Raw genomic sequence first — 23,759 nt, 5'->3', positions numbered from 1 at the left:
CATTTCCATTTTTAGTATCTAAGGAAGCCTTTGCCAACCTGAGCCTGTCCAGATGTTTTGGTCTACAACTTTCTCCATCCGGTTATAGAGTTATAGTCCAAAACATCTGGAGGTCACCAGGAGGAGACCTGATCTAAGAAAAGAAAATAAAATAAAATAAATCTATACCATCTATATCATCTATACTAGGCATCAGTTTTGGCACATCACTTTTGTAGTTAAATTCCACTTGCTGCATTCAGATGTAAGTTCCCAGGAATATGGATTCTTACAAAGAGTTTATTATTATTATTTGTTATTTACTTGTTACATTTACACCCCGCCTTTCTTTCATCATGGAACCCAAGGCGGCATACATGTAGTTGCCAGGCTGTCTCTCATCCAGGCACTGACCAACCCAGAGTTGCTTAGCTTCAGCAAGGTGGTGGCCTCATGTGCCTTCAGACCATAGCCTGGGACCTCTAGTGTTCCTCTATGTACAGCTGTCTGAAGAGAGAGAGAGAAATGCCTTTGCAGAAATCACGACAGTAGAGTCAGTGCTTTTTTCCTTCCCAGGGAATTGGATAACATGCTTTCTCAGAATTGCAACCCATTGAGTCATACACATATACCACCAATCTCTCTCTTTCTCCCCCCCCACCCCCAAATTGACTGGCAGCAGCATAGTCCTCCTGCTCTCTGTCACTTGAGAACTCGTTGCTTTGTTCCCTTTGCAGATACACGGATGTGATTGACATTGTGCAGGCCCTTCAAACTCATCCAGATGCTGACGTGAAGGCCTCTTTTGTCATTGGAGCGATCACGACTTGTGTCGAACCACTTAGTTGCTATATGGAGCACAGGTAGCCTTTCAAGCTGCTGCATGTACATTGTGGGGAGCTTGTCCACGTTTAGATCACAAAAGTTAAATGCATTTCTTAGCCGGAGAGTAGGAAGGAGCAGCCTAGATGATTGACCTGTTCTTGGTCAACTTGGAAGTGAAAGCTGACTAGAGTCAAGATGATAAAACATCTTGTTGGTAGGATACAGCTCTGGGAGATGAGAAAGGAAACTGGAGCCAAACTCAACACTAAGCCGAGAGTGACCAGAGGTTGAAAAAGTTACTTTTTTGAACTACAACTCCCATCAGCTCCAGCCAGCATGGCCACTGGATTGGGCTGATGGGAGTTGTAGTTCAAAAAAGTAACTTTTCCAAGCTCTGCAAGAGTCACATGTTTAAAATAGCACAATGAAAGTGCTTTGTTTAAGGTGTTTAGGTTTGACCCTCCCAAACTTGCTGATATTGGCAAAAAAAGAAAAAAAGCTGGATGAGTTTCTAAAAAGAGCTGCTTTGCAGGCAGCAAGGATGACAATAGACCAGCAGGTAATTGTTGTTGTTTTCTTATGTGCATTGTAATGCTGTCGTTTCCCCTACTGGTTCATGTGAGCAAGACAGGGGAGCAGGGAGTAGCTATGATGGCTAAGCTTCTCCCTCCTCTGTCGGAGCCCCTCTGTCCGGCACTGGTTAGGCCTCATCTTGCATTCTGCATCCAGTTCTGGATACTGCAGTTTAAGAAGGATGCAGACAAACTAGAATAGGTTCAAAGGAGGGTAACAAGGATGACCGGAGGACTGTAAACAGCTATATGGGGAAAGATTGAAAGAACTGGGCAGGTTTAGCCTTGAGAAGAGAATACTGAAGGGAGATGTGATAGCTCTCTTCAAGCGCTTGAAAAATTACCACACAGAGGAGGGCCAGGATCTCTTCTCAATCATCCCAGAGTGCAGGACACAGAATAATGGGCTGAAGTTGCAAGAAGCCAGATTTTGGTTGAACTTCAGGAAAAAAATGCCCTAACTTTTAGAGTGGTACAACAATGGAACCAATGACCTAGGGTGGGCTCTCCAACACTGGAGGCATTCAAGAGGCACCTAGACAGACACCTGTCAGGTATGCTTTAATTTGGATTCCTGCATTAAGCAGGACTTGATGGCCTTATAGGCCCCTTCCAACTCTACCATTCTATGATTCTGTGCCTCTGAATACCAGTGCCTGGGGAACCCAGGTGGGGAGAGCACTGTTGCACTCGGGTCCTGCTTGCAGGCTTCCCATTGGGGCATCCAGTTGGCCGCTGGACTAGATGAGCCTTTTGGCCTGGTCCAGCAGGACTCTTTTCATGTTCAGGTTTTGTGCCCACAAGTGAGGTAATCTGATGTCCCTGCCATGTGTGTCTCAGAGCGGCAGGCACAACGGCTGCTTTTCCCTTCACTGCATTGCCATTAAACACTGTCACAGCCTTCCAACTCGCACCAGCCGTTGCCATGGCTCTCCTTTTCTTTTAGAAACGGGTCAGAGCTATATCTTGTGTCCTCTTCAGACACTTGCTAGGAAGTGGACAGAAGAGACAGCAAACCTCTTAAGAGCTGCTCTGCGGAGGCAGGCCTAGCAACATCTCAATAACATGTGAAAAGCAGAATAATGTGTAAAGCGATGAAAAGAAAAGCAACGTGTGTAGCGGAGAGAAAGCAAAGTAGTCTTCATCATGGGCTGGCTTTATTAATTTATTTGTACAGTGCATGCAACTCACAAACCTCTCAGTGGTGACTTGCATAAACTCCCTAGTATTCTCTCACGTTGCGTTGTGGCTAAAGTGAGTCTCGGACCGGAGTCTTTTATTTATTTCTATGCTCTACCCTGAAGGAAAAGGTGTGCAGTCATTGAGCTGCTTCTGAGTGCTCCATCTTCTTCAAGTGTGTGCCTGCTTCTGGTAATTCGGAACGATACAAGACAAAACGAAGCAGAGGGGAAGGCAGTTGCTTGAAGCCATTAAGCCGAAAAGGTGCAACAGAGTGCCTGGAAAGTCCAGTGGAAGCATCTCCTGCTCTTAGTCTCCATCGAAACTGATGGCAACATTTTTTTGCACAAGAGCACAGCTATGCACGTTTTGCTTAATGTATGTGTGTCTTACACCAGAAAAGAGTTTTGGGGTCGTATCAGATTTTTAAAAGAATAATACGCTATTCAGGCATGGTGAAGGATTTGAGCTATGTTTATACTGTAATCAGTAGTGGTTTTGGTGACAGCGTTTGGCCTCAGCTTTTAAGGCTGTGGTTTGAGTTCCCACCGCTTCTGTACCAGAGTCAGTAGAGGCCTTTATCTTTCCGGGGGGGGGGGGGGGGGGGAGATGCAAAGCATAGTGATAGAGCCCATGCTTTGCAGGAACCCCATTTCAGTTCCTGCCGTCTCAGATGAAAAGGTCTTCCCTGCAAACTCATCAGTTGAGGTAGATAATAGATAATCTTGTGCTTGAAGCACCGATGATCTGCCTGTGTGCGTGGTGGCCATCAGTGCTTGGAAGTGTAGTTATTAATGCCAAGATGTCTGTGAATTTTTATTTTGCAGGTTTCTTTTCCCCAAGTTGTTGGACCAGTGTTCACAAGGTAAAAATTCTTTTTTTAAAAAAAAATACACACTTTTTTCAGAAATACAGTTGTAAACCTTTAAGGCATCTTGTCGAGACTGCTGCCGTGACTGATGATGTCAGTCAGTCATGTATTGAGGTTCAAAAACTTTACAGGTCTATGCACTACAGGGTAGAAAATAGTTCTTTTTAAAAAGATGTCTCCTGCCCTGTCATTACAGTACAGTAGGGCCCCGCTTATACGGCAGGTTCCGTTCTGGACCCCCGCCGTAAAGCAGAACCCCATTGACGTTAATGGGCCACGTCGCGCAAAAATGACGTGAAAACGGCACAGAACGTCACAAAAGGGGGGAAAAAACTGTTAAAATGGAAAACGAAAGCCGCCTTATCAGCGGAACGCCGTAAAGCGGGGCCCTACTGTATAGAACAAAAAAAATGGAATTGGACTGCCTTCAAGTCGATTCCAACCTATGGCGACCCTATGAATAGGGTATTCATGGTAAGTGGTATTCAGAGGGGGTTTACCATTGCCTTCCTCTGAGGCTGAGAGGCAGTCACTGGCCCAAGGTCACCCAGTGAGCTTCATGGCTGTTGGGGATTCGAACCCTGGTCTCCCAGGTCATAGTCCGACACCTTAACCACTACACCACACTGGCTCTCGTAGAACAAAATCAAGATATAAATAAGCTAAACCATAAACACATAGGTTAAATTTACCCTGCAAACTGGAAGCAGAGAAAAGTCAATCTGCTCTTTCATGACCCCTTCCCTGTCTGCACCTTTGACAAGGATGTCGGAAGCATCACAGAAGAGAGAAGACCCAACATCTCCATCCTCAAGAGGAGCATCAAACTTGCCTTTTGCTTCTCTTCTTTTCCTCTTACCAAGCGACAGCATTAACTTTGTGAGGATGAGCTCTTGAGGTTCAGTAAGGGCACTGCTCTAATAGGAGCAACCAACTGATTACTTACCTTTCAGAGAAGTTGCAATGGCAAGAATAGACAAGATCCTGTAACACATTAAGGGATATTCTCACATTTTAAGAGTTCACTGGAATGCACATCACTGCAATGTGTCTTCAGTGTTTCTGGAAAGCTGTAAGTTGCAAGGAAACTGAGTGCTGCTACAGGCAGATGTGATTAAAATCACACGCAGCAGTGTGGTACCTTAAAGACTCCTTTATCATGGCACTTAGTTGTTTTTGCTACAAGTAGCACAACGTCCGCTCTGGGGGTAGTTGCAATTCAGGTAAAACAGTTGCTTTCAGTTGTTGCCCTTAGTTTGTGGTGGAGAACTTCTAGTTGTCCAAGAAACCACTTTGAGCAAGGATGGCAAGTGTGTGACCATCCAGGCATTGCTGGCCTCCAGATCTTGTCTACCCCTGCCAGCATGTCCAGTAGTCAGGAATGATGAGAGTTCTGGTCCAGCAGCAGGAGTGCCAGCAGGCTCCCCATCTCTGACTTAGAGGGTCAACCACAACGTTGCCAGGACCTGAACAGTGAGTTTACTCTTTTTCCAGTTATGCAGCCAAGTAATGTGTGGTTTGAGGTGGTTCTATGAAATGAGAGAGGGGCAGCCCTGTGCAGTTGGCAGCAGGGCTCATTGGGGTGCCAGTGGGCGGAAAGAAAAAGAGGAAGATTTGATGGGTTCCCTGTCTGCTGTGTAGGTGCACCTTCGAGCTGCAAATGGACGGAGCACAGCAAACCTGGGGCTGGAAATTCCCATTTTCCATAAGAGGAAACAACTTCCCCATGGAGCCATTTTAGTGGATGTGACGGGGTTTTCTGAATAGAAACCTGCTAGCTGCAGTCAGCTGTCCCGAGCTGACTGTTCCACACAGGGGACCTTTCCTGTACTTCCTTTGCTCCAAGACTGCTATGGCAAACAGACCATTTGCTTCCCAGCCTAATTTCCCCCCCAAAAATTATTACTTTTTTAATGGGCGTGTTAATCAGGTCCATGGTATTGATTAAACTGGAGATTTGATGAGAATGTAGAGCCATCAGAACATGTTTGGAGTTGTGTGGGGAATTTTGCAACATGAGTCAAATTCTGTTCCTGCACATATACATGCCTACAAGGCCAACTTGGCTTTAAAGTAAAAAGAAGAATGTAAACTACCACTGCACACTTGCAAGGAGCATGGAAATACTGACATGGTTGTGATCTGTATTCTAAAATTAGGCATAGTTAGGGTAATGGCTTCCAGGGTTTTTTTAAAGGTATCAATAGGATTGTATTTCCAACTCGCTGCTGGGTTGCCAACAGTGTGCAAGGCACTTTACACTTGCACATATATGCACATTTTCCACATTTGTATCCTGCTTTTCTTCCAAGGTGTTGCAGGCAGATTATATGGGGGTTTCCTGTGTTTTGTCCATTCAACAATCCTGTAGGGTAGGTTGGACTCTGGAAGGAGCTGGTCCATTGTCACCATATAAGTTTTATGACTGAGCAGCAATTCATCCTGGGTGTCCCCTGTCCAAGGCACTCAAGTCAGCTGCACCATACATAAAGGGTAATGGTCCTGCCTAGCAGACATCAGAAATTAGGGTGCAGCAAGAGATCAGAAGCTAGAAACCAAGAGCAATGGAGGAGGAGCAAATGGCAGCATAGCACAAATCACTGGTAGCTTAAGACAAGCTTTAAGAAGTGGATCCCGAAGTGGGGCTGACGGACAAGAGGGTGGCAGTCGCTGACAAGTGAACAGGAGAGCTAGATCGTTGTGTCACGGCAGCTTCAGGGAGGAGAGTTGAAACTGGCATTTAAATGCCCACACTGGAGTCCTGTCCTTGACTGAATGACCTGATTTTTATCGCCTTGCACTTGGGCTCAAGGGCACCAACGCTGGTGGATGCTTTCCTTAAGATGGCTGGCCAATTTCCTTTTGCAGGTTTGGTGAGCAACGTGGTCTTCACAAGCCATACCACCGAGCAGAGGAACCCTCTCCTTGTTCAGCTCCAGAACCTCATCCGAGCCGCAAACCCCGCCGTTTCATTTATCCTGGCAGAAAATGGGGTTGTGACTAGGTAAGCCAGATGTTTTCCCTGTTTTCTGTGGCACACAGGACACTTGTTCTAGCAGAGGAGAGAAATGTCAGCTCTGGTTTGGTGTTTTACATAGGAATTTTTTAAAAATACACATTTTTCTATTGTCTTGGCTGCCATTTTGCAGCGGTGAAAACTCTGCTCCTGGTGGCATGCTGACATTTTCCCTGTTCTCAGTTCCTGCTCTCCAACCAGATGATCTGATTCTGTGACTCACCAAAGATTTCTTAAAAGGTTGTCCTAATTCAGTAAAATGGCTGCAAGCTACAATCAAACTCTCTTTGCAGGGTTGAGGAAAAGTGGATTTAAAATGTTTTGAATATATTTTAGGTATAAACGTCTTTATAGGAAGGCATTGGCTTTTAAGGTGAGAGCTATCCCAGTCTGCATCTGTGTTAGAATTGCTTTTAATATGTTTTTAACCGTTTTTTTTTCAAAGATGTTTTTAAAGCTTTTTTTGAAAATGTTTTTAACCGTTTTGTTTTAATGTATTTTAAGGTCTTTTTATGATGTTTTAAAGTTTTTAGCTTTTCTGTTTGCCGCCCTGGGCTCCTGCTGGGAGGAAGGGAGGGATATAAATTAAATAGTAATAATTTGTCTAACTCGGATAGATGCTGGAGGTGCAATGCAGGAAATGCCTCGCTAAAGCATATGAAGTGGGCACATCCAGTGATATCTTCTTTTTGGTTTGAAGTTGTCCATTTTAACATTGTATTGGCAAAATATTTGAATTTTGTGAAAGTCCATGTACCGTACTTTTAACATACATTCCTGTCCTTTGGGGATTAACGACAGGGCAACGTGGATGGACTTTATGTGCCGTAATGGCCACTAAGAAACTTGTACTTCAAGCCTGGAAGGACAAATACCCACCAACTATTATGCAATGTTTTGATGATCTAAACACCCTTCCTACTTTTGTGCACCCTTTCTAGAAACACCAACTTCATCTGGATACTTATGTGGACATTTGAACGGCATATATTGATCTATATGTGTAAATTAAAATGGATGTATAGATGTTCAAATGTTCTGTTAGTGTGAGCTGATGGGTTTTTCCTTGCTTTTTTGTAATGAAATTGCATTTAAAAAATCAATGTAAAGTGTTTTGATTCGTGGTGAAGGAAAGAGGCTCATAGGCTTTGGTGTCCATTTTGGTATCTCCAGAATTAGGAAAACTAGAAGTGAAAACGCACCTACCATAATGTTAAAAATTGCAAGCCAGAAGGCACCCAGGTTGGTCTGATTAGCCTGGAGCTGTAGGTTGGATGCAGGCTTGAATTCATGCGTGGCTCCGATGGTTGCCAGCACTTCTGGGCAAGCACACTTAAAGTTGATTGTTTTCTGTAAATAAAACCTTGATCTCTCTCCTGCTAGGAATGAAGACATTGAACTAATCCTCTCTGAAAACAGTTTCTCGACTCCACAGATGCTGACAACTCGCTACTTAACATACCCTGGCTGGCAAGTATCTCCTTTTGGCAAAATATTTAATTCTTTTAATAAACATGAACATAATAAAGCGCTATTAGATTTAATTTCCCATCCATTTAATCTCTGCAGATAAATCACTTGGTTAATGGAACGCTGCACTTAGTTTCTCTGAGGAATTCATTCAATTGTCTCGCTGCTCTTCCGCCCAATTTTCTGATTAAAAATTTAGCCTAAACTGGAAGAGCACTGGAGAGCTTCCACAGAACAGGGACGAGACCTTTTAGAGGCCACCTAGTCAATCTGCTTTCAATGTTCCCAGGTCTTCACAAGCATGAACAGCTCTGATTTTTGCTGTTTGGGCAACAGTAAGGGAGTTAAATGTTTGGAAAGGTGTTTGTAATTGAGAGACATCCATGAGCTAGGCGGGAAATAATGAGTGGAGGAACCTCCCTTAGATTATGATTATTATTAATTCAATTTCTGTCCCAGCCTTCCTCCCAGAAGGAGTCAGGGCACCAAACAAAGGACAAAACACTAAAGACATATTAAAACACCTCAAAAACATGTTTAAAACATTTAAAAAATAAAACCTCTTAAAAATACTTTTAAATAATCCTTAAAAACATCTTAAAAAGCAATTTCAAAACAAATGCAAACTGATATAAAGTCTCTACTTAAAAGGCTTGTTGCAAGAGGAAGGTCTTCAGTAGCCACTGAAAAGATAACAGAGATGGCACCTAATATTTAAGGGGACTAGAGATGTCAAAGATGGAATCCAGGGATTTCAACATGCAAATCATACGGTCTGCCATGGACCTTTCCTCCAGCACATACTGTTAATACTCTCTTTAGAGAAAGTAATTTGAGAGTCATGCATCCCGAACTAGTGTGGCATTCCAGCGCTAGGTGCAGTCTTTGGATTGAGGCCTAACCAAGGTCCAGTTGACTGAACGTGCTGCCTTCTTATGCCTTGAACATAATATTCTTGTTTAATGCCACTAAAAATGCTTGTGTGTCTCAGACTTCAAGGCAGCCAAAATCCTGAATGGCTTTACTATTTTTAATCCTATTCCTCATCTAGGCCCAAAAGAGGCGTGTGTTTTCCCTCCCCTAAAACATACTGAGCCCTGCCTTCCCCCGACCCGGTCTTCTCTCTCTCCCCCTTCCTTGGAATTGTTTTACCTGCCCCCTCATTCATTGTTTTTCCTCTCCTTCACACCTTTTATTTTCACTGGAAAAGGAATCTGCGGATGCCTGTTAATGAAAAGCAGTAAAAGTCTTGTTTTTTGACACGATCCTCATCAAATAGTGAGCTGCAAGAGCTTCGGGACTGGCCTGAATCTGGAGAACTGATATACAGGCATGCTTTTTTCTTTTTCAGGTATGAGGGCAAATTTCGTGCTAGTTCAGTCTTTCCCCCGATGGTTCAGATCTGTGTGTGGTTTAACCGTCCTTTGGAGAAAATGCGGTTTGTGGCCAAATGTAAAGGTAAAAAGCAATTTTGTAATAATATGGGGTTTAACTTTAGTATGGCATTTTCTCCCTGACATTGTTAGCAAATTACATTTGTGACTGGCAACTACGCATGCACGCTCACACACAGAGGCTGGCTATACCATTAGGTGAGGGGAGGGAAGCTTCCTTGGACAGTTTTTCAGTGTCATGAAAATTGCTGGTTACTTTTTATTACTGTTTTTAATGACCAGGGTGTGGGGACAGTGCAGTGGGGTATTGTGTCTTAGGTGCCAAAATAACCTGACCAGCCTAGGGCCCTGTGTGCCTTTACTTGGGGGACACAGTGATGTTTGCTGCTCCACCTCATGCTGCAAAACCTCCCAGGCCCTCCCCCACGTGACCAGCAATGCTTCACCAGCTTGCATCTGTTCATAGTTTTCACCACAGAAGCTTGTAAATCTACAACCACAGACCTTCCTGTTATGTGCTCAAAACAAATTCTACATGTCTGCGAGAGGGGATGAGTCAGCGCTTGTTTTTCTCTGCCAAAATTCAGTTTGCATGCTTTAGCGCACACTTCTTATCATTTGGCAGAGCTGTGAAGTTTAGGAGTGGGTACAGGCTTGAGCATCTGAGAACCTCAGCTTTCATTCGGAGGAGAGAGAGAGAGAGAGTGCAACTTCTCTAGCGTTCATGAATGTAAAGAGAGACTTGAAAACCTGTAGACAAGGCCTAGCAAAGTGTCAAAGGGAGCCGGTGTGTTTGTGTTTTGTGTGTGTGGGGGGGGGTTAAGTGGAGTCTCCCGGGCTCTCGCTCTTTGTTTTCTACAGTCTCCTGAGGAATTTCCGCTAAGGGCTGGCTCCACGGTGAAGGGGGCTTTTGGCAAAGTGCCATCTGCTGCCCCCCTCCACCGCAGCTGTCGGCTTGTTTGGAGGCAGCAGCAGCGGGTAGCTGGGTTTCTGCCACCTGAAACTTCCCAGAGTGCCCCACATAATATCACTCAATTCTAAGGCAGCGCAGGAAATTTAAAGCCACTTCCCCTCTGACCCAGTCCCCCAGAAAGATGGGAAGAGGTTTGCATAAATTTGCATGGACTTCAGAGTTTCCCCTACCCCCTGTCTTTTCTTAGCATACACACTACCCTGCCTTTAGTTCTGAGTTGTTTATAGAACTTCCTGTCTTGTCACTGCCTGTACATATTGATATAGTGCTTCATAACGCATTAGCTTGCTATGATCCTTGCCACAGCCCTGCTAAGATAGGTCAGTACCCACCTAGTATCGCAGATTAAGGAGCTGAGGCTTACCTAAGACCACCAAGCAGTTTGATGGAAGAGGGGAGATTTGAAGTGGGGATTTGCTGATCCGTATATATATCAGCTACCCTCCTAGCCCTCTCAGTCAAGCAGCTGAGAGTAGATAACGGAATCTAAAAAGCTGCCTTACACCAAGTCCATCTAGCTCAATATTGTCTACACTGGCTGGTAGCAGCTCTCCAAGGTTGCAAGCAGGGAGTCTTTCCAAGCCCTACCTGGAGATGCCAAGGATTGAATGAGGCAAAAACATCTGTGCCACAGAGCTACAGCCCTTCTTGAATGGCATGCAGCTGTTATCTGTTATGCTTAATGAAGCATTTTACAAACGTTGCCTGAACATATTTTAACTTCTCCCTACCACCATGACAGCTAGAAACACAAAAGCTGAGATTCCTGGGAGCCTCATTTTCTGCACCAGGTGCCCGATTTTGGCATGAAATCTCAAGTTCAGTAGCTCTACATGTGCCTTATTAAATGCATCCTTGGTATCGTTGTATACCAGAAAATATCTGCCTTGTAGTTATTTGTATTTGGTCTCTGCTTTGTTCATGTCGCCTCACTCAACGTATCTGATCCTAGAAGACACTCAATTTAAAAGGGGGGTTCAAAAAAAGGAAACGGGAACTACCAGATTCTTGTATGCTTAATGCAGCCTTCACCAACCTGGTTTCCTTCAGATGTTTTGGACTGCAACTCACATCAGCCCCAGCCAGCTGATGGGAGTTGTAGTCCAAAACATCTGCAGGGCAGCATATTAATATATGTGACCTATTGGGTGCTCAAGAAGGAGCAACACTACTTCAGTCCTCGCAACACTTCCTCACAACACTTCAGTCATACATGTCACTTTCTAGTACCATATTTTATGGCCTGTGTAGAATTAATTCTAAGGTGAAATAGGTATTGCAACTGTCTTGGGTTTCTCAAACGTCACAGCACTCCTGCCTAATCAAGGAAGATGAAATAATTTCCGTGTCTCTCTGTTCTTGCATTTTCAAACAGCACTGAAGTCCTCCCATAAGCAGAGTCCTTTCTCTGGAAATATTTACCACATTTTGGGGAAAGTTAAGTTTTCAGGTAATTGATGAGCCTTTGCCTCCGTCACCCCGCTTTCTGATTTCATCTTTTCAAACTATCTGTGTTAGTATTTAATGAATTGCACAGAGTCTCTGTGTCTGCACCTGTTTGACTTTTACAAATAAAGCAGAAAGAGGCCTTTCCCTGCCTGCTACCTACCCAGAGAGCTGGAGGTACCAGCGATTGAACCGGGGAACTTCTGTTTGCAAAGCTAGCCTGTTTATTCTCAACAAATGATAGCTGTGGGGGCTTTGTCCTTGCCATGGTTGCTGCAGATGAATTTAGATATTGGGGGGGATTCTACTATACTCAGTTAAATCAGAACTTTTATTCCCCCTGCCCTTTTTATCATATAATCATAGCTTAATACAAAGTCAGCATTTTTGAATTTGCTAATTATGGCTGTGGCTGCTTGAGTCCCTGATACAAAATACTGTATTGGGGGACCTCTGTGCTTAGTGTAAAATAATGTATTTGTAATGGATTGTTTATTTATTTAAAAGTATTTATAGCCAGATTAATTTTTTAAAATTAAGACTATGAAACAATTATGTTGTAATGTCTAAACAGTCTAAGCGCAAGAAAAGGTTAAAATGGAATGGTTGGTCACCATCTATCTCCTTCGACAAATCAAACATTATGGCTAGGATTCCCCCCACCCCATGGATTAGGGGGGGATGCAATTCCCCTTTTCCCCTGCAGCTCCTTGTGCCCCCTTCCCGGAAATCTGCTCCTGAACAGCGGAGGTGACGGTGAAAGTTACAAGGAAATACCGGTGGACGTCACCTCTCCTCCACCTCCCGCCAGCAGCAGCCTCCATCGGCTTGTGTTCCCTTTGATGGACGGAAGTAGCAAGTCGGGAGCCATGCCTTTATATCTCACCTTTTACAGCGCTGTTTTGAATTAACACGGAGTTCCTTTGACTGTGTTCCCCTGCAAAACAAATCTCTCTCTTTAGAGTGCTTCATCTGTTTACTTTATCTTGCTGCACATGGGGGTGCGGGGGAATGATTTTAAGAAATACATTTAGAGAGTTGGTGGAATCTGTTATTCTTTTTTTGCTTTTTACTTATTTTAAAAATGTAATTCGGTTTTGTGTAATGATGTATGAAGTTACTTGATTAGGCTTGCAGTTGTTTGTTAGTATTAAGGAACACTAATTTTTTTTTTAAAAAAGTGAGGTAAGGATCTCAGTAAGTTAAATTCTGGGTGCCCTTTATGTAAACAAAACTTGGATGCTAAAAATATCACCTCCCACTCTTCTGTATTAGATTCAGACCGGATGGTAGAGGTCTGCCACAACACATCCTCCAACATGTTAAGCCTGGTGCCTGTTCAGGAGGGTCCAGCTCCTTCCCCTCCTCCTGACGCAAGAAGCGGCAGCCGAGACCACGGTGGGCCTCAGGAGTGCTTCCTGGTCTTCGTTGGCTGCTCCCTCCGAGAAGATGACATGAAAGACTGGCTGAGACAAACAGCGAAGCAAGTAGGTGTCCCAGGTGGACCTTTCCTCTGGTCATTAGTTAGAAGACTGTCTTGGTGATGGGCAACGTTACAGGGATAACCCAGGCTTGCAACCGGCTTTACTACTGCCTTCCCAGGCTATACTTTCGGGGGGGAAATATAGCCTGGGGTACTTGGATGGTGTAGCAAAAGTGGATATAGAGAAAGGTTTTTCTCCCTCTCTCATGCCACTAACTCGTGAACATCCAGTGAAGCTGAATGTTGGAAGATTCAGGACCAGCAGATGGAAGCCTTTCTTCACGTAGTGCATTGTCCAACTGTGGAATTCACTCCCACAGAGAGGCAGTGATGGCCACAACTTGGAGGGCTTTAAAAGAGGACTTGACAAATTCATGGAGACTATTGATGGGTACTAGCCATGATGGCTATGTTTTAGCTCCTCCGTCGGTGGCAGTATGTCCCGGAATGCCATTTGCCGGAAACCGCAGGAGGGGAGAGCGCTTTTGCACTCAGGTCCTGCTTGTGGGCTTCCCATTGAGGCATCTGGTTGCCCACTGTGAGAACAGGACACTGGACCAGATGGGCCCCTGGCCGGATCCAGCTGCAGGGCCCTTTTGTTTTCTTAGGTGCCGGGTGTTGCCTTGTTTTCTTGCTCGTGTGTCTCCCGGCAGCATGTGGTCGGCCACTGGCAGGGACAGGTTGTTGGACCAGCCCAGGGGTGGGGAATCTGTGGCTTTATGACTCCCATCATCCCTGACCCATTTAGCCATGCTGACTGAGGCTGATGGGAGCTGGAGTCACAAAGTCACCTGCAGGGCCACAGGATCAGATGGTTCCTTGGTCTGTTCCTGTGTTTTTAGCATATGTCTTGGCTGAAAAGATGACACACAGATGCCCATTTTAACAGGCACCATATTTCCCAGAAGGTGCAGCTATGTATTCCTGATGAGAGCGTTGCCACTGAGAGATTTCAGTAAATGGGGCTGAGCTGAAACAATAGGCTATAAGTAGCTGAGAAATTCGACTCAAAATGTAGCAGTTCTCAATGGGAAGCTAGTCTGTCTTAATGTAAATGTACTGCCTTCAAGTCGATTCTGACTTATGGCAACCCTATGAATAGGGTTTTCATGAGGCTGAGAGGCAGTGACTGGCCCAAGGTCACCCAGTGCGCTTCATGGCTATGTGGGGATTCGAACCCTGGTCTCCCAGGTCATAATCCAACACCTTAACCACTACACCACACTGGCTCTCACCCATATCTGTCTTACCCATATTTATATCATGATAGTTGTTTACACGCTCACCTATCCTGACGCAGGCTGAAAGTCCTAGTCATCCTTGGACTCCTCCCCTTTGCGTCATCTTCGTCTTCCTTTGTCTTCGGGTTGGCCCCTTGGATCACCTACTTGCGGCCAATCAGCCCCAGCCAGCTGAAGTGGGGGAGAGAGAGAGAGAGAGAGCGCACTGTTGATTGCCAGCCCCATCGCCCACTTTGCAAAATTGCTCTTGGTACTCCTGTCGAAGAGTACCATAACTCCTTGGGAGGATCAAAGCACAGTGTGTTTCTCCCCTTTGGTGGATTAGGCTTGTATTTAAGTAAGCCTTCAGAGTAGACTCAATGAAGTTGATAGACATGAGTAACATAGGTTTATTAATTTTAGTGGGTCTACTCTAGGTTAGTCATGTCTATTAACTTCACTCAGTCAACTAGCATTGTATACCACCCACAGTAAGGTTTCCCTCCCCCCACCCAGCTAGTCTACACACACACAGGCTGTGCATCTACCCAATTTGCACATAAAAGATAAAAATTCCTCAGAAGCTTGACATTTTAAAAAGCGTTTTAAAATTCATGAACGGCATTTTAACGAGAGACCACAATTTAGCAGCTGTGATTCAGATAATTAATGTTTGTCAATTCTGTGTATTGCATGGAAATGAATATCTGGAACCTTAATCAGTTTAAAAGCTTGATTGCTATGCCCTTGATGTATGTCAGATCTTTAAAAAAAAGAAGCTTTTGAGCATCCCTTGCACTAGGACATGCTATGTAAAATAACTTTGTAGATAAATTTGATTTGCGTTATCTTTAGGGAATCGGGCCATATCCACCCTGTATGTTTAAAGCACTCTTAGCAGTGCTTTAACAGCCATGGCTTCCCCCAAAGCAACCTGGGAACTGTAATTTGTTAAGGGTGCTGACATAAGAACATAAGAACATAAGAAGAGCCTGTTGGATCAGGCCAGTGGCCCATCTAGTCCAGCATCCTGTTCTCACAGTGGCCAACCAGGTGCCCGGGGGAAGCCCGCAAGCAGGACCCGAGTGCAAGAACACTCTCCCCTCCTGAGGCTTCCGGCAACTGCTTTTCAGAAGTATGCTGCCTCTGACTAGGGTGGCAGAGCAGAGCCATCATGGCTAGTAGCCATTGATAGCCCTGTCCTCCATGAATTTGTCTAATCTTCTTTTAAAGCCATCCCAACTGATGGCCATTACTGCGTCTTGTGGGAGCAAATTCCATAGTTTAACTATGCGCTGAGTAAAGAAGTACTTCCTTTTGTCTGTCCTGAATCTTCCAACATTCAGCTTCTTTGAATGTCCACGAGTTCTAGTATTATGAGAGAGGGAGAAGAACTTTTCTCTATTCACTTTCTCAATGCCATGCATAATTTTATACACTTCTATCATGTCTCCTCTGACCCGCCTTTTCTCTAAACTAAAAAGCCCCAAATGCTGCAACCTTTCCTCGTAAGAGAGTCGCTCCATCCCCTTGATCATTCTGGTTGCCCTCTTCTGAACCTTTTCCAACTCTATATCATAGAGCTACATCATAGAGCTACAGTTCCCAGCACCCTTAACAAACCACAGTTCCCAGGATTCTCCATGACTGTTAAAAGTGTGCTGTAAAGGTATGATGTGGGTGTGACCTCTAGTTTAATTGGTCTGAATTGGTTGGTTCTAAAGCACCGGGTGCCACACCTGGTCTCATTTCCTCCATGTGTTAAATGTGAATCAGGCCATTGTGAAGACTCAGGCAGTGCGCAACAACCCATCTCTGGCCAAAGGAAGCCTTAGGTGTGTTCCCCTTAGTCTGATCCTTAGTTCCGTTCTTGTCATCCTCAAACGGTCAAGACATTGAACTGGGCTTTTTCCGATGTCTTTGTCTGCAGAAACCACAGAGAAAAGCTCTGAAAACTCGGGGCATGCTGACCTCACAGGAGATCAAGAACATCCACGTAAGTGTGAGCCATTTGACAGGGAAAGTGTCTTTCTGGCTCGAGGGCAGGAGTGTGTCCTGTTCAGGAGGAGTGTCGCTCACGTCTGCGAGCAGGCCAGGGCTGAGCAATGAGAGGCACAAGAGAGGGCAGCCTTTGAGTTGTCTTCCCTGCTGCCGGTTTTTGATTGTAAACTCTTTGGGGACAGAGACGAGTGCTCCCCCAACCTTGGACAAATAGCGCCCCTCTTTGATGGATCCCTGTGGTTACTTAAAGGAAAGATGCCTCTCTCTCCGCCCCCTCCCTCCCTCTCTCCGCCCCCTCCCTCTCTCCCCCCCCTCTCTCTCATGCACGCATGCACGCACGCACACACACAGCCCACTACCCCAATGCGCTTTGCTCTTCCTGTTCCCTTCTCAGTATTTTACTCTGGTCATGTCACTTCTTGGGGGTGGGAATCACGGCTTTTGTTTTGCCGTTTGATTTGCAAAATTGAATCCGTATCAAAAGCCATGTTCATGGATGGTGCTGTGTTTTGTTTTGCTTTTAATGATTGGATGCAGACACCCAAAGGAGAGCTCCCTTAGCTCACAGAGCCCTTTCAGGTTAATTGGGCACCGTTTAAAACAGTGAGCTGTACCCTGGACTAAGTAGGTTCAGTTTTCATTCTCCCCGCCCTGTCATTTGACCCAGACTGTACGTTAACTGCTTGAACGCCAATTTGTTAGTGGCGGCCAAGTGTGTAGAAGTATGAATGCTAGCAGTGAAGAAGTGGGAGTAGCAGGGATCGCTTGTGGAGGACAGAGTGACTCCATGGTTCGGGTGTTTTTTATGTGTAGCCATGAAATCCAGTTTCATGGGGTTGTATTCAGTGCAGTGCTGAAGCAAACGTTCTGTCAGCAGAAGGATTTCTCCTTGCGCAATGGAATATCCTTGCCCTCTCCTCCCCCCGGGGCAGCCCCTAAATCTGTTCTAGGGATTCCCCCAACCCTCCAGAGGAGATTTGGGGAGGACGTGGAAGGAGGGAGGGGCGAGTCCTACTGCGCTAGCGGTGACGCTTGTGCTGGCTCATTCATTTAGCTGAACACCGCCCTATATAATCAGGAAGCGCAAGAAACTTGGATTTCATGAAAGACAGTTTCTTGGTACTCCTTGCGCTAGCCAGGGAACTCTGCAGCCTGCCATCCAATTTGGGAGAGTAGTGGGTGGATCTGGGCCCTCTGCTTTGCCCTGGCCCACCTCCTCTCTTGGTGCGATGCAGAGCCTTGGCAAGAGGTTTAATATCTTTTCTGCAGCTGTGAAGAAGCCCTGTTTAGCAGCCGACTGTTGAAGACTTGGCTGAATGACTAAAAAACGCCTTTAGAGAGGGAAAGTTCTTTTTTCTGCAGCCTTCATACTCTTTTAACAGTTATGAATGACAGTAGCGGCCATTGTGGTAGGGCGGAGCCACGGAGCTGCCCTCTGGTTGCCAGCGTCACTGCAAGGCGACAACGAGGTTCGGGCTGTGGAGACGCCGCTGGTACTGGGATTGTCTCCACACAGCCCTGATCTCACTGCTCCTGCCCTGCCTGAGCCCAGCGCCAGCCAGGTAAGCGGCAGCGATGCTCGTGTCTGGAGAAAACAGAAAGAAAGAGCAAAGCAAAAATGAATCTATTTTTTTAGCCTCTGCAAAAGATTTTCCTCATTGGGCTTTGTTGCTTAGCTGGGCATATTTTTTTAGCCTGGTACTCGCCTTATCAGTGAAGCACCTGAAATATGAGTTCACGTCGCTGTAAATGCCAGGGAGCTGCTCTGAGCCATATGTTTGCCTTTGAATGCAGGTGAAGCGCCACTTAGACCCACTTCCAGCTGGCTACTTCTACAACGGGACGCAGTTTGTGAACTTCTTTGGTGACAAGATGGATTATCATCCATGTATCCTTCTAAAAAAACTCGATAGTATGTGTATAATTGTGCACTTTGCAGCCTGTTCAGTTCTTCAAATGCTTTGAAGCGATAACAGTAATGATTTGGGCCGTGGCTAAAAACAGCTGGGCAGCCATAGGGAGCTGCTTTGGATGGCATCATGTAGAAGGGGGGTGTAGGTGGTACCTGCCAGCCTGGGAAAAGTCCCCGTACAGTCACGGTTGCTCCCCTTTTCTGTGGTGTTGGGTTCCTGACCCTTGCATGTGGGAGAAACCCACAGCATACTTCTATAAACCCCCCTAGCTTGCTTGTGACAAACTCTAACATGCTGTAAACTGGAGGGGGGGGGCAAGGGAGAGAATCCCCAGGGCTGTCCTTGAGGTTGGTCCAGAAGCTGCAGCTGGTGCAAAATGTGGTGGCGAGATTGCTCACTGGGGCAGGGTATCGCCAACATGTCACCCCACTGCTGAAAGAACTGCACTGGCTGCCCATTAAGTACCTGGCCAAGTTCACGGTTCTGGTTTTAGTGTATAAAGCCCTATACATCTTGGGACCAGGATGCCTGAAATACCGTCTTACCCCTTGTGTATCTAGTCTATCACTGCACTCTGCAGGTGAGGGCCTCCTGCAGATACCATCTTATTAGCAGGTCGGTTCCACTCAACATAGGAAGTGGACCTTTAGTTTGGTGGCACCTACCCTGTGGAATTCCCTCCTCTTAAATATTAGGCAGGTGCCATCTCTGTGGTCTTTTCAGCGCCTACTGAAGACCTTCCTCTTTCAACAAGCCTTTTAAGTAGAGACCTTATCCCAGTCTGCATCTGTGTTGGAATTTGTTTTTAATATGCTTTTAAACCTTTTTTTAAAAAAGATGTTTTTAAAGCTTTTCAAAGATGTTTTGTTTTACTATATTTTAAAGTTTGTTTTTATGATATTTTAAATTTATTTTTATTTATTTCTTTCCATTTCTATACCGCCCTTAGCCAATGGCTCTCTGGGCGGTTCACAGCAAGGAATAAAATACAATACAATAAAAAGAATCAGATAAAATCCCTAAAACAGACAACATTAACATTTAATAATTTGATATAAAATTAACTTAACATTAAGCAATTAAAAGAATAAAAAGGTTTTAACCTGGCGCCGAAAAGATAGAAGAGTAGGCGCCAGGTGCACCTCATTGCACAGACTGTTCCATAATTTGGGGGCCACTACTGAAAAGGCCCTGGATCTAGTAACAGCCCTCCGAGCTTCCCCATGGGACGGGACTCGGAGGAGGGCCTTAGATGTTGAACGTAGTGAGCGGGTAGGTTCATAGTGGGAGAGGCGTTCCGCAAGGTATTGTGGTCCCGCACCGTGTAAGGCTTTATAAGTCAAAACTAGCACTTTGAATCTGGCCCAGAAACAAATAGGTAGCCAGTGCAAACGCGCCAGAACAGGTGTTATATGTGCGGACCGTCTGGTCCTCGTCAGCAGTCTGGCTGCTGCGTTTTGCACTAGCTGAAGTTTCCGAATTGTCTTCAAAGGCAGTCCCACGTAGAGTGCATTGCAGTAGTCCAGTCTTGAGGTTACCAGAGCATGGACGACTGAGGCGAGGTCAGCATTATCCAGATAGGGGTGTAACTGGGCTACCAACAGAAGATGGTAGAACGCATTCCGTGCCACCGAGGCCACTTGAGCCTCAAGAGACAGGAATGGATCGAAAAGGACCCCCAAGCTACGAACTTGTTCCTTCAGGGGGAGTGTAACCCCATCCAGAACAGGTTGGACATCCACCACCTGGGTCGAGAAGGCACCCACCAACAGCGTCTCAGTCTTGTCAGGATTGAGCTTCAGTTTGTTAGCTCTCATCCAGTCCATTATCGCGGCTAGGCAACGGTTCAGCACGTTAACAGCCTCACCTGAAGAAGATGAAAAGGAGAAATAGAGTTGCGTGTCATCAGCATACTGGTGACAACGCACTCCAAAGCTCCTGATGACCGCTCCCAGCGGCTTCATATAGATGTTAAAGAGCATAGGGGACAGGACCGATCCCTGCGGGACTCCACAATGGAGAGTCCAGGGCATCGAGTAATGTTCCCCAAGCCCTACCTTCTGGAGACGATCCGCCAAGTAGGAGCGGAGCCACCGCCAAGCGGTACCTCCAACTCCTAATTCCGCGAGTCTCTCCAGAAGGATACCATGGTCGATGGTATCAAAAGCAGCTGAGAGGTCAAGCAGAATCAACAGGGTTACACTCCCCCTGTCTCTCTCCCGACATAGGTCATCATACAGGGCGACCAAGGCTGTTTCGGTGCCGAAACCGAGTCTAAAACCGGATTGAAATGGATCCAGATAATCGGTTTCATCCAAGAGTACATGGAGCTGGTTGGCAACCACACGCTCTAGAACCTTGCCCAAAAATGGGATGTTCGCAACCGGTCTATAGTTGTTCAGATTATCTGGGTCCAGGGAAGACTTCTTCAGGAGTGGTCTCACCACCGCCTCTTTCAGACAGCAGGGGACCACTCCCTCTCTCAAGGAGGCATTTATCACTTCCCTGGCCCAGCCGGCTGTTCCAACCCTGGCAGCTTTCACTAGCCAAGAGGGGCAAGGATCCAGTACGGAAGTGGTTGCACGCACCAGTCCAAGTACCTTGTCAACGTCTTCAAGCTGTACCAACTGAAATTCATCCAATAAATGAGGACAAGACCGTGCTCCAGATACCTCATTAGGTTCAACTGCCGTAATATTGGAGTCTAAGTCCCGGCGGATAAAGTGTTCTTAGTGCTTTTGTTTGCCACCCTGGGCTCCTACTGGGAAGAAGGGCGGGATATAAATCTAATAATAAATATATAAATAATAAATAAACCTTTTTCAGCCCGAGGGCCACATTCACTTCTAGGAAACCTTCTGAGGGCCACATGCCAGCAGTAGTCAGGGCGAGAAGCAAAATTGGGGAGAACAATGAATGTAAATGTTACATTTTGTCCAGTAGGCTAGTTTCTGCAGACACTTGCACACCCCTCTCTACCCTCCCTCTAGGCAAGCAAGAGGCATGAGCAGAGTTCAAGGACGCAGTCGAGCCAGGCAAACACGCTTCCAAGAGGATGTGAAACGGGCCAGTGAGGGGTGTGGCCTTGGGGAGAGTTCAGAGGGCCAGATCAATAGGCCTGGAGGGCCGCATTCAGCATCTGGGCCTGACTTTCCCCACCCCCACTGTAAGCCTTTTGGGAAGCAAGACTTGAGAACTACTGGCAACAGGTCAGATTTGGGATAGCCAGCTGGCGGGTTTGCAGGCCTTTTTGGGTCAGATATAATATCAATATACGGCACCAGCTTGAGACTAGCTCTGAACAAGGTCACGCTGTTTGTCTGTCTAGCCTGGTATTGTCTGTTCCAGGGATAGCCAGTGTGGTGCCCTTCAGACATTGTTGGGCTCCCATCAGCCCCAGACTGCATGGATGGTGGGAGTTGTAGTCTAGCAATATCTGGAGAGCACCCTGCTGGCTACCCCAGTCCTACTCTGACTGACTGTGGATCTCCAGGATCTTTGACAGAGAGAGAGAGAGAGTCAGAGTCCTTCCCCCATTACCTGCAAACTGATCTTGGTAACTGGACATAAACCAGGACCTTCTGGAGTGAGCTACAGCAAAAGGCAACAAATACAGGTCTATGCTGTTTCAAGCACTTCTGAGCTCTTAATTTGCTTGAGGATCATGGAGAAACTCCTGGGTCCTGTGTTAAACCATTTTTTTTTGGGGGGGGGAGTGTCACACTTCAGGCCATCCTCAAGGAGCTGCCAGATTGTTATTTTTTAAGTCCGCGCCTTAAACAGTTTTCTACTGTTAGCAGAATTTCTTTTCCTTAATTGTCCCCCCCCCCCAGTAATGGACCAGTTTATGAATGACTACTTGGAGGAAGCGAACCGTGAGATTGAGAAGTACAACAGAGAGGTGGAGGAGCTGGAATTCCATGACCTCTTCGAGCAGAAGACCTAAGTGCGGCTTCCCGCCTGTGCAGGAGCACAGGAACATCTTTCAAATAGGAACTCATTGTCAGTGACCGAGAAACACTTTATCTCCTTGCTGACTTACAGGAAAGTAAAATCATCTGTTTTCAACTGTTCTTTTAATATTCACTCTACATTCATGTACAGCTGCCTTTTTTTTTTTAATCTGACTGTCCAAGCAGCATTCAAGTGCTATAATGGATTTTCACGTTAATATTGAGTTCTGAGACCTAGAATTCGCTTTGGCTTAAAGTGGAAATGAGATTTAGGGTTTCTTCTTCTTCTTTGTTTTTAACTACTTTACAAAGCTTTATTTCCCAGTTTATGAAGCTGGTCCTGACTGTAGTTCTTCTGATGTCCCACAATGCCCCTGTTGATGTTCAGATTTAAGGGGAAAGGATTCAGGGTCATAGTACACCTTTCTGTCAACATGTAAGCCTTATGTGTTCCCAAAGCGAGAAATGGGGGGACACAAGCGCTCTTGAGGGCTGCTCTCAACCAGCATGGTGGTTTTGGGGGTGTTCCCAAAGCGAGAAATGGGGGGACACAAGCGCCCTTGAGGGCTGCTCTCAACCAGCATGGTGGTTTTGGGGGTGTTCCCAAAGCGAGAAATGGGGGGACACAAGCGCCCTTGAGGGCTGCTCTCAACCAGCATGGTGGTTTTGGGGGTGTTCCCAAAGCGAGAAATGGGGGGACACAAGCGCCCTTGAGGGCTGCTCTCAACCAGCATGGTGGTTTTGGGGGTGTTCCCAAAGCGAGAAATGGGGGGACACAAGCGCTCTTCAGGGCTGCTCTCAACCAGCATGGTGGTTTTGGGGGTGTTCCCAAAGCGAGAAATGGGGGGACACAAGCGCTCTTCAGGGCTGCTCTCAACCAGCATGGTGGTTTTGGGGGTGTTCCCAAAGCGAGAAATGGGGGGACACAAGCGCTCTTGAGGGCTGCTCTCAACCAGCATGGTGGTTTTGGGGGTGTTCCCAAAGCGAGAAATGGGGGGACACAAGCGCTCTTGAGGGCTGCTCTCAACCAGCATGGTGGTTTTGGGGGTGTTCCCAAAGCGAGAAATGGGGGGACACAAGCGCTCTTGAGGGCTGCTCTCAACCAGCATGGTGGTTTTGGGGGTGTTCCCAAAGCGAGAAATGGGGGGACACAAGCGCTCTTGAGGGCTGCTCTCAACCAGCATGGTGGTTTTGGGGGTGTTCCCAAAGCAAGAAATGGGGGGACACAAGCGCTCTTCAGGGCTGCTCTCAACCAGCATGGTGGTTTTGGGGGTGTTCCCAAAGCGAGAAATGGGGGGACACAAGCGCTCTTGAGGGCTGCTCTCAACCAGCATTGGTGTTTTTTTGGGGGTGTTCCTGAGGCAAGAAATCAGAGCTCTCAGCAAATTCTGTCTGATACTGACTGAGCTCTCAGTTCTAAAGGAATTTTAGCTGTTCAGCTGTGCTTGGCTTTAGTACATGAAA

The 23,759-nt window shown here is 46.1% G+C and overlaps 1 protein-coding gene across 1 annotated transcript in view; it reads left to right on the top strand.

Annotated features, from left to right (window-relative positions):
* The window catches only part of DNAAF9 (dynein axonemal assembly factor 9), a 106,575-nt gene extending 83,268 nt beyond the window's left edge, over positions 1 to 23,307 (top strand). Inside the window, exons 28-37 of the mRNA XM_061583534.1 lie at positions 717 to 842; positions 3,383 to 3,420; positions 6,295 to 6,430; positions 7,826 to 7,912; positions 9,264 to 9,370; positions 11,655 to 11,729; positions 13,001 to 13,212; positions 16,359 to 16,424; positions 18,224 to 18,317; positions 22,176 to 23,307. Of these exons, the coding sequence (XP_061439518.1) occupies positions 717 to 842; positions 3,383 to 3,420; positions 6,295 to 6,430; positions 7,826 to 7,912; positions 9,264 to 9,370; positions 11,655 to 11,729; positions 13,001 to 13,212; positions 16,359 to 16,424; positions 18,224 to 18,317; positions 22,176 to 22,288 (1,054 nt within the window). The 3' untranslated portion in view covers positions 22,289 to 23,307. The remainder of the gene's footprint in view (positions 1 to 716; positions 843 to 3,382; positions 3,421 to 6,294; positions 6,431 to 7,825; positions 7,913 to 9,263; positions 9,371 to 11,654; positions 11,730 to 13,000; positions 13,213 to 16,358; positions 16,425 to 18,223; positions 18,318 to 22,175) is intronic.
* The last annotated feature ends 452 nt before the right edge of the window (positions 23,308 to 23,759 follow it).

Source organism: Rhineura floridana, chromosome 9 (assembly GCF_030035675.1).
Source record: "Rhineura floridana isolate rRhiFlo1 chromosome 9, rRhiFlo1.hap2, whole genome shotgun sequence".
NCBI classification, from domain to species: Eukaryota; Metazoa; Chordata; class Lepidosauria; order Squamata; family Rhineuridae; genus Rhineura; species Rhineura floridana.
The sequence above is the reverse complement of the archived record's forward strand: the minus strand, read 5'-3'. Positions and strand labels throughout refer to the sequence as shown.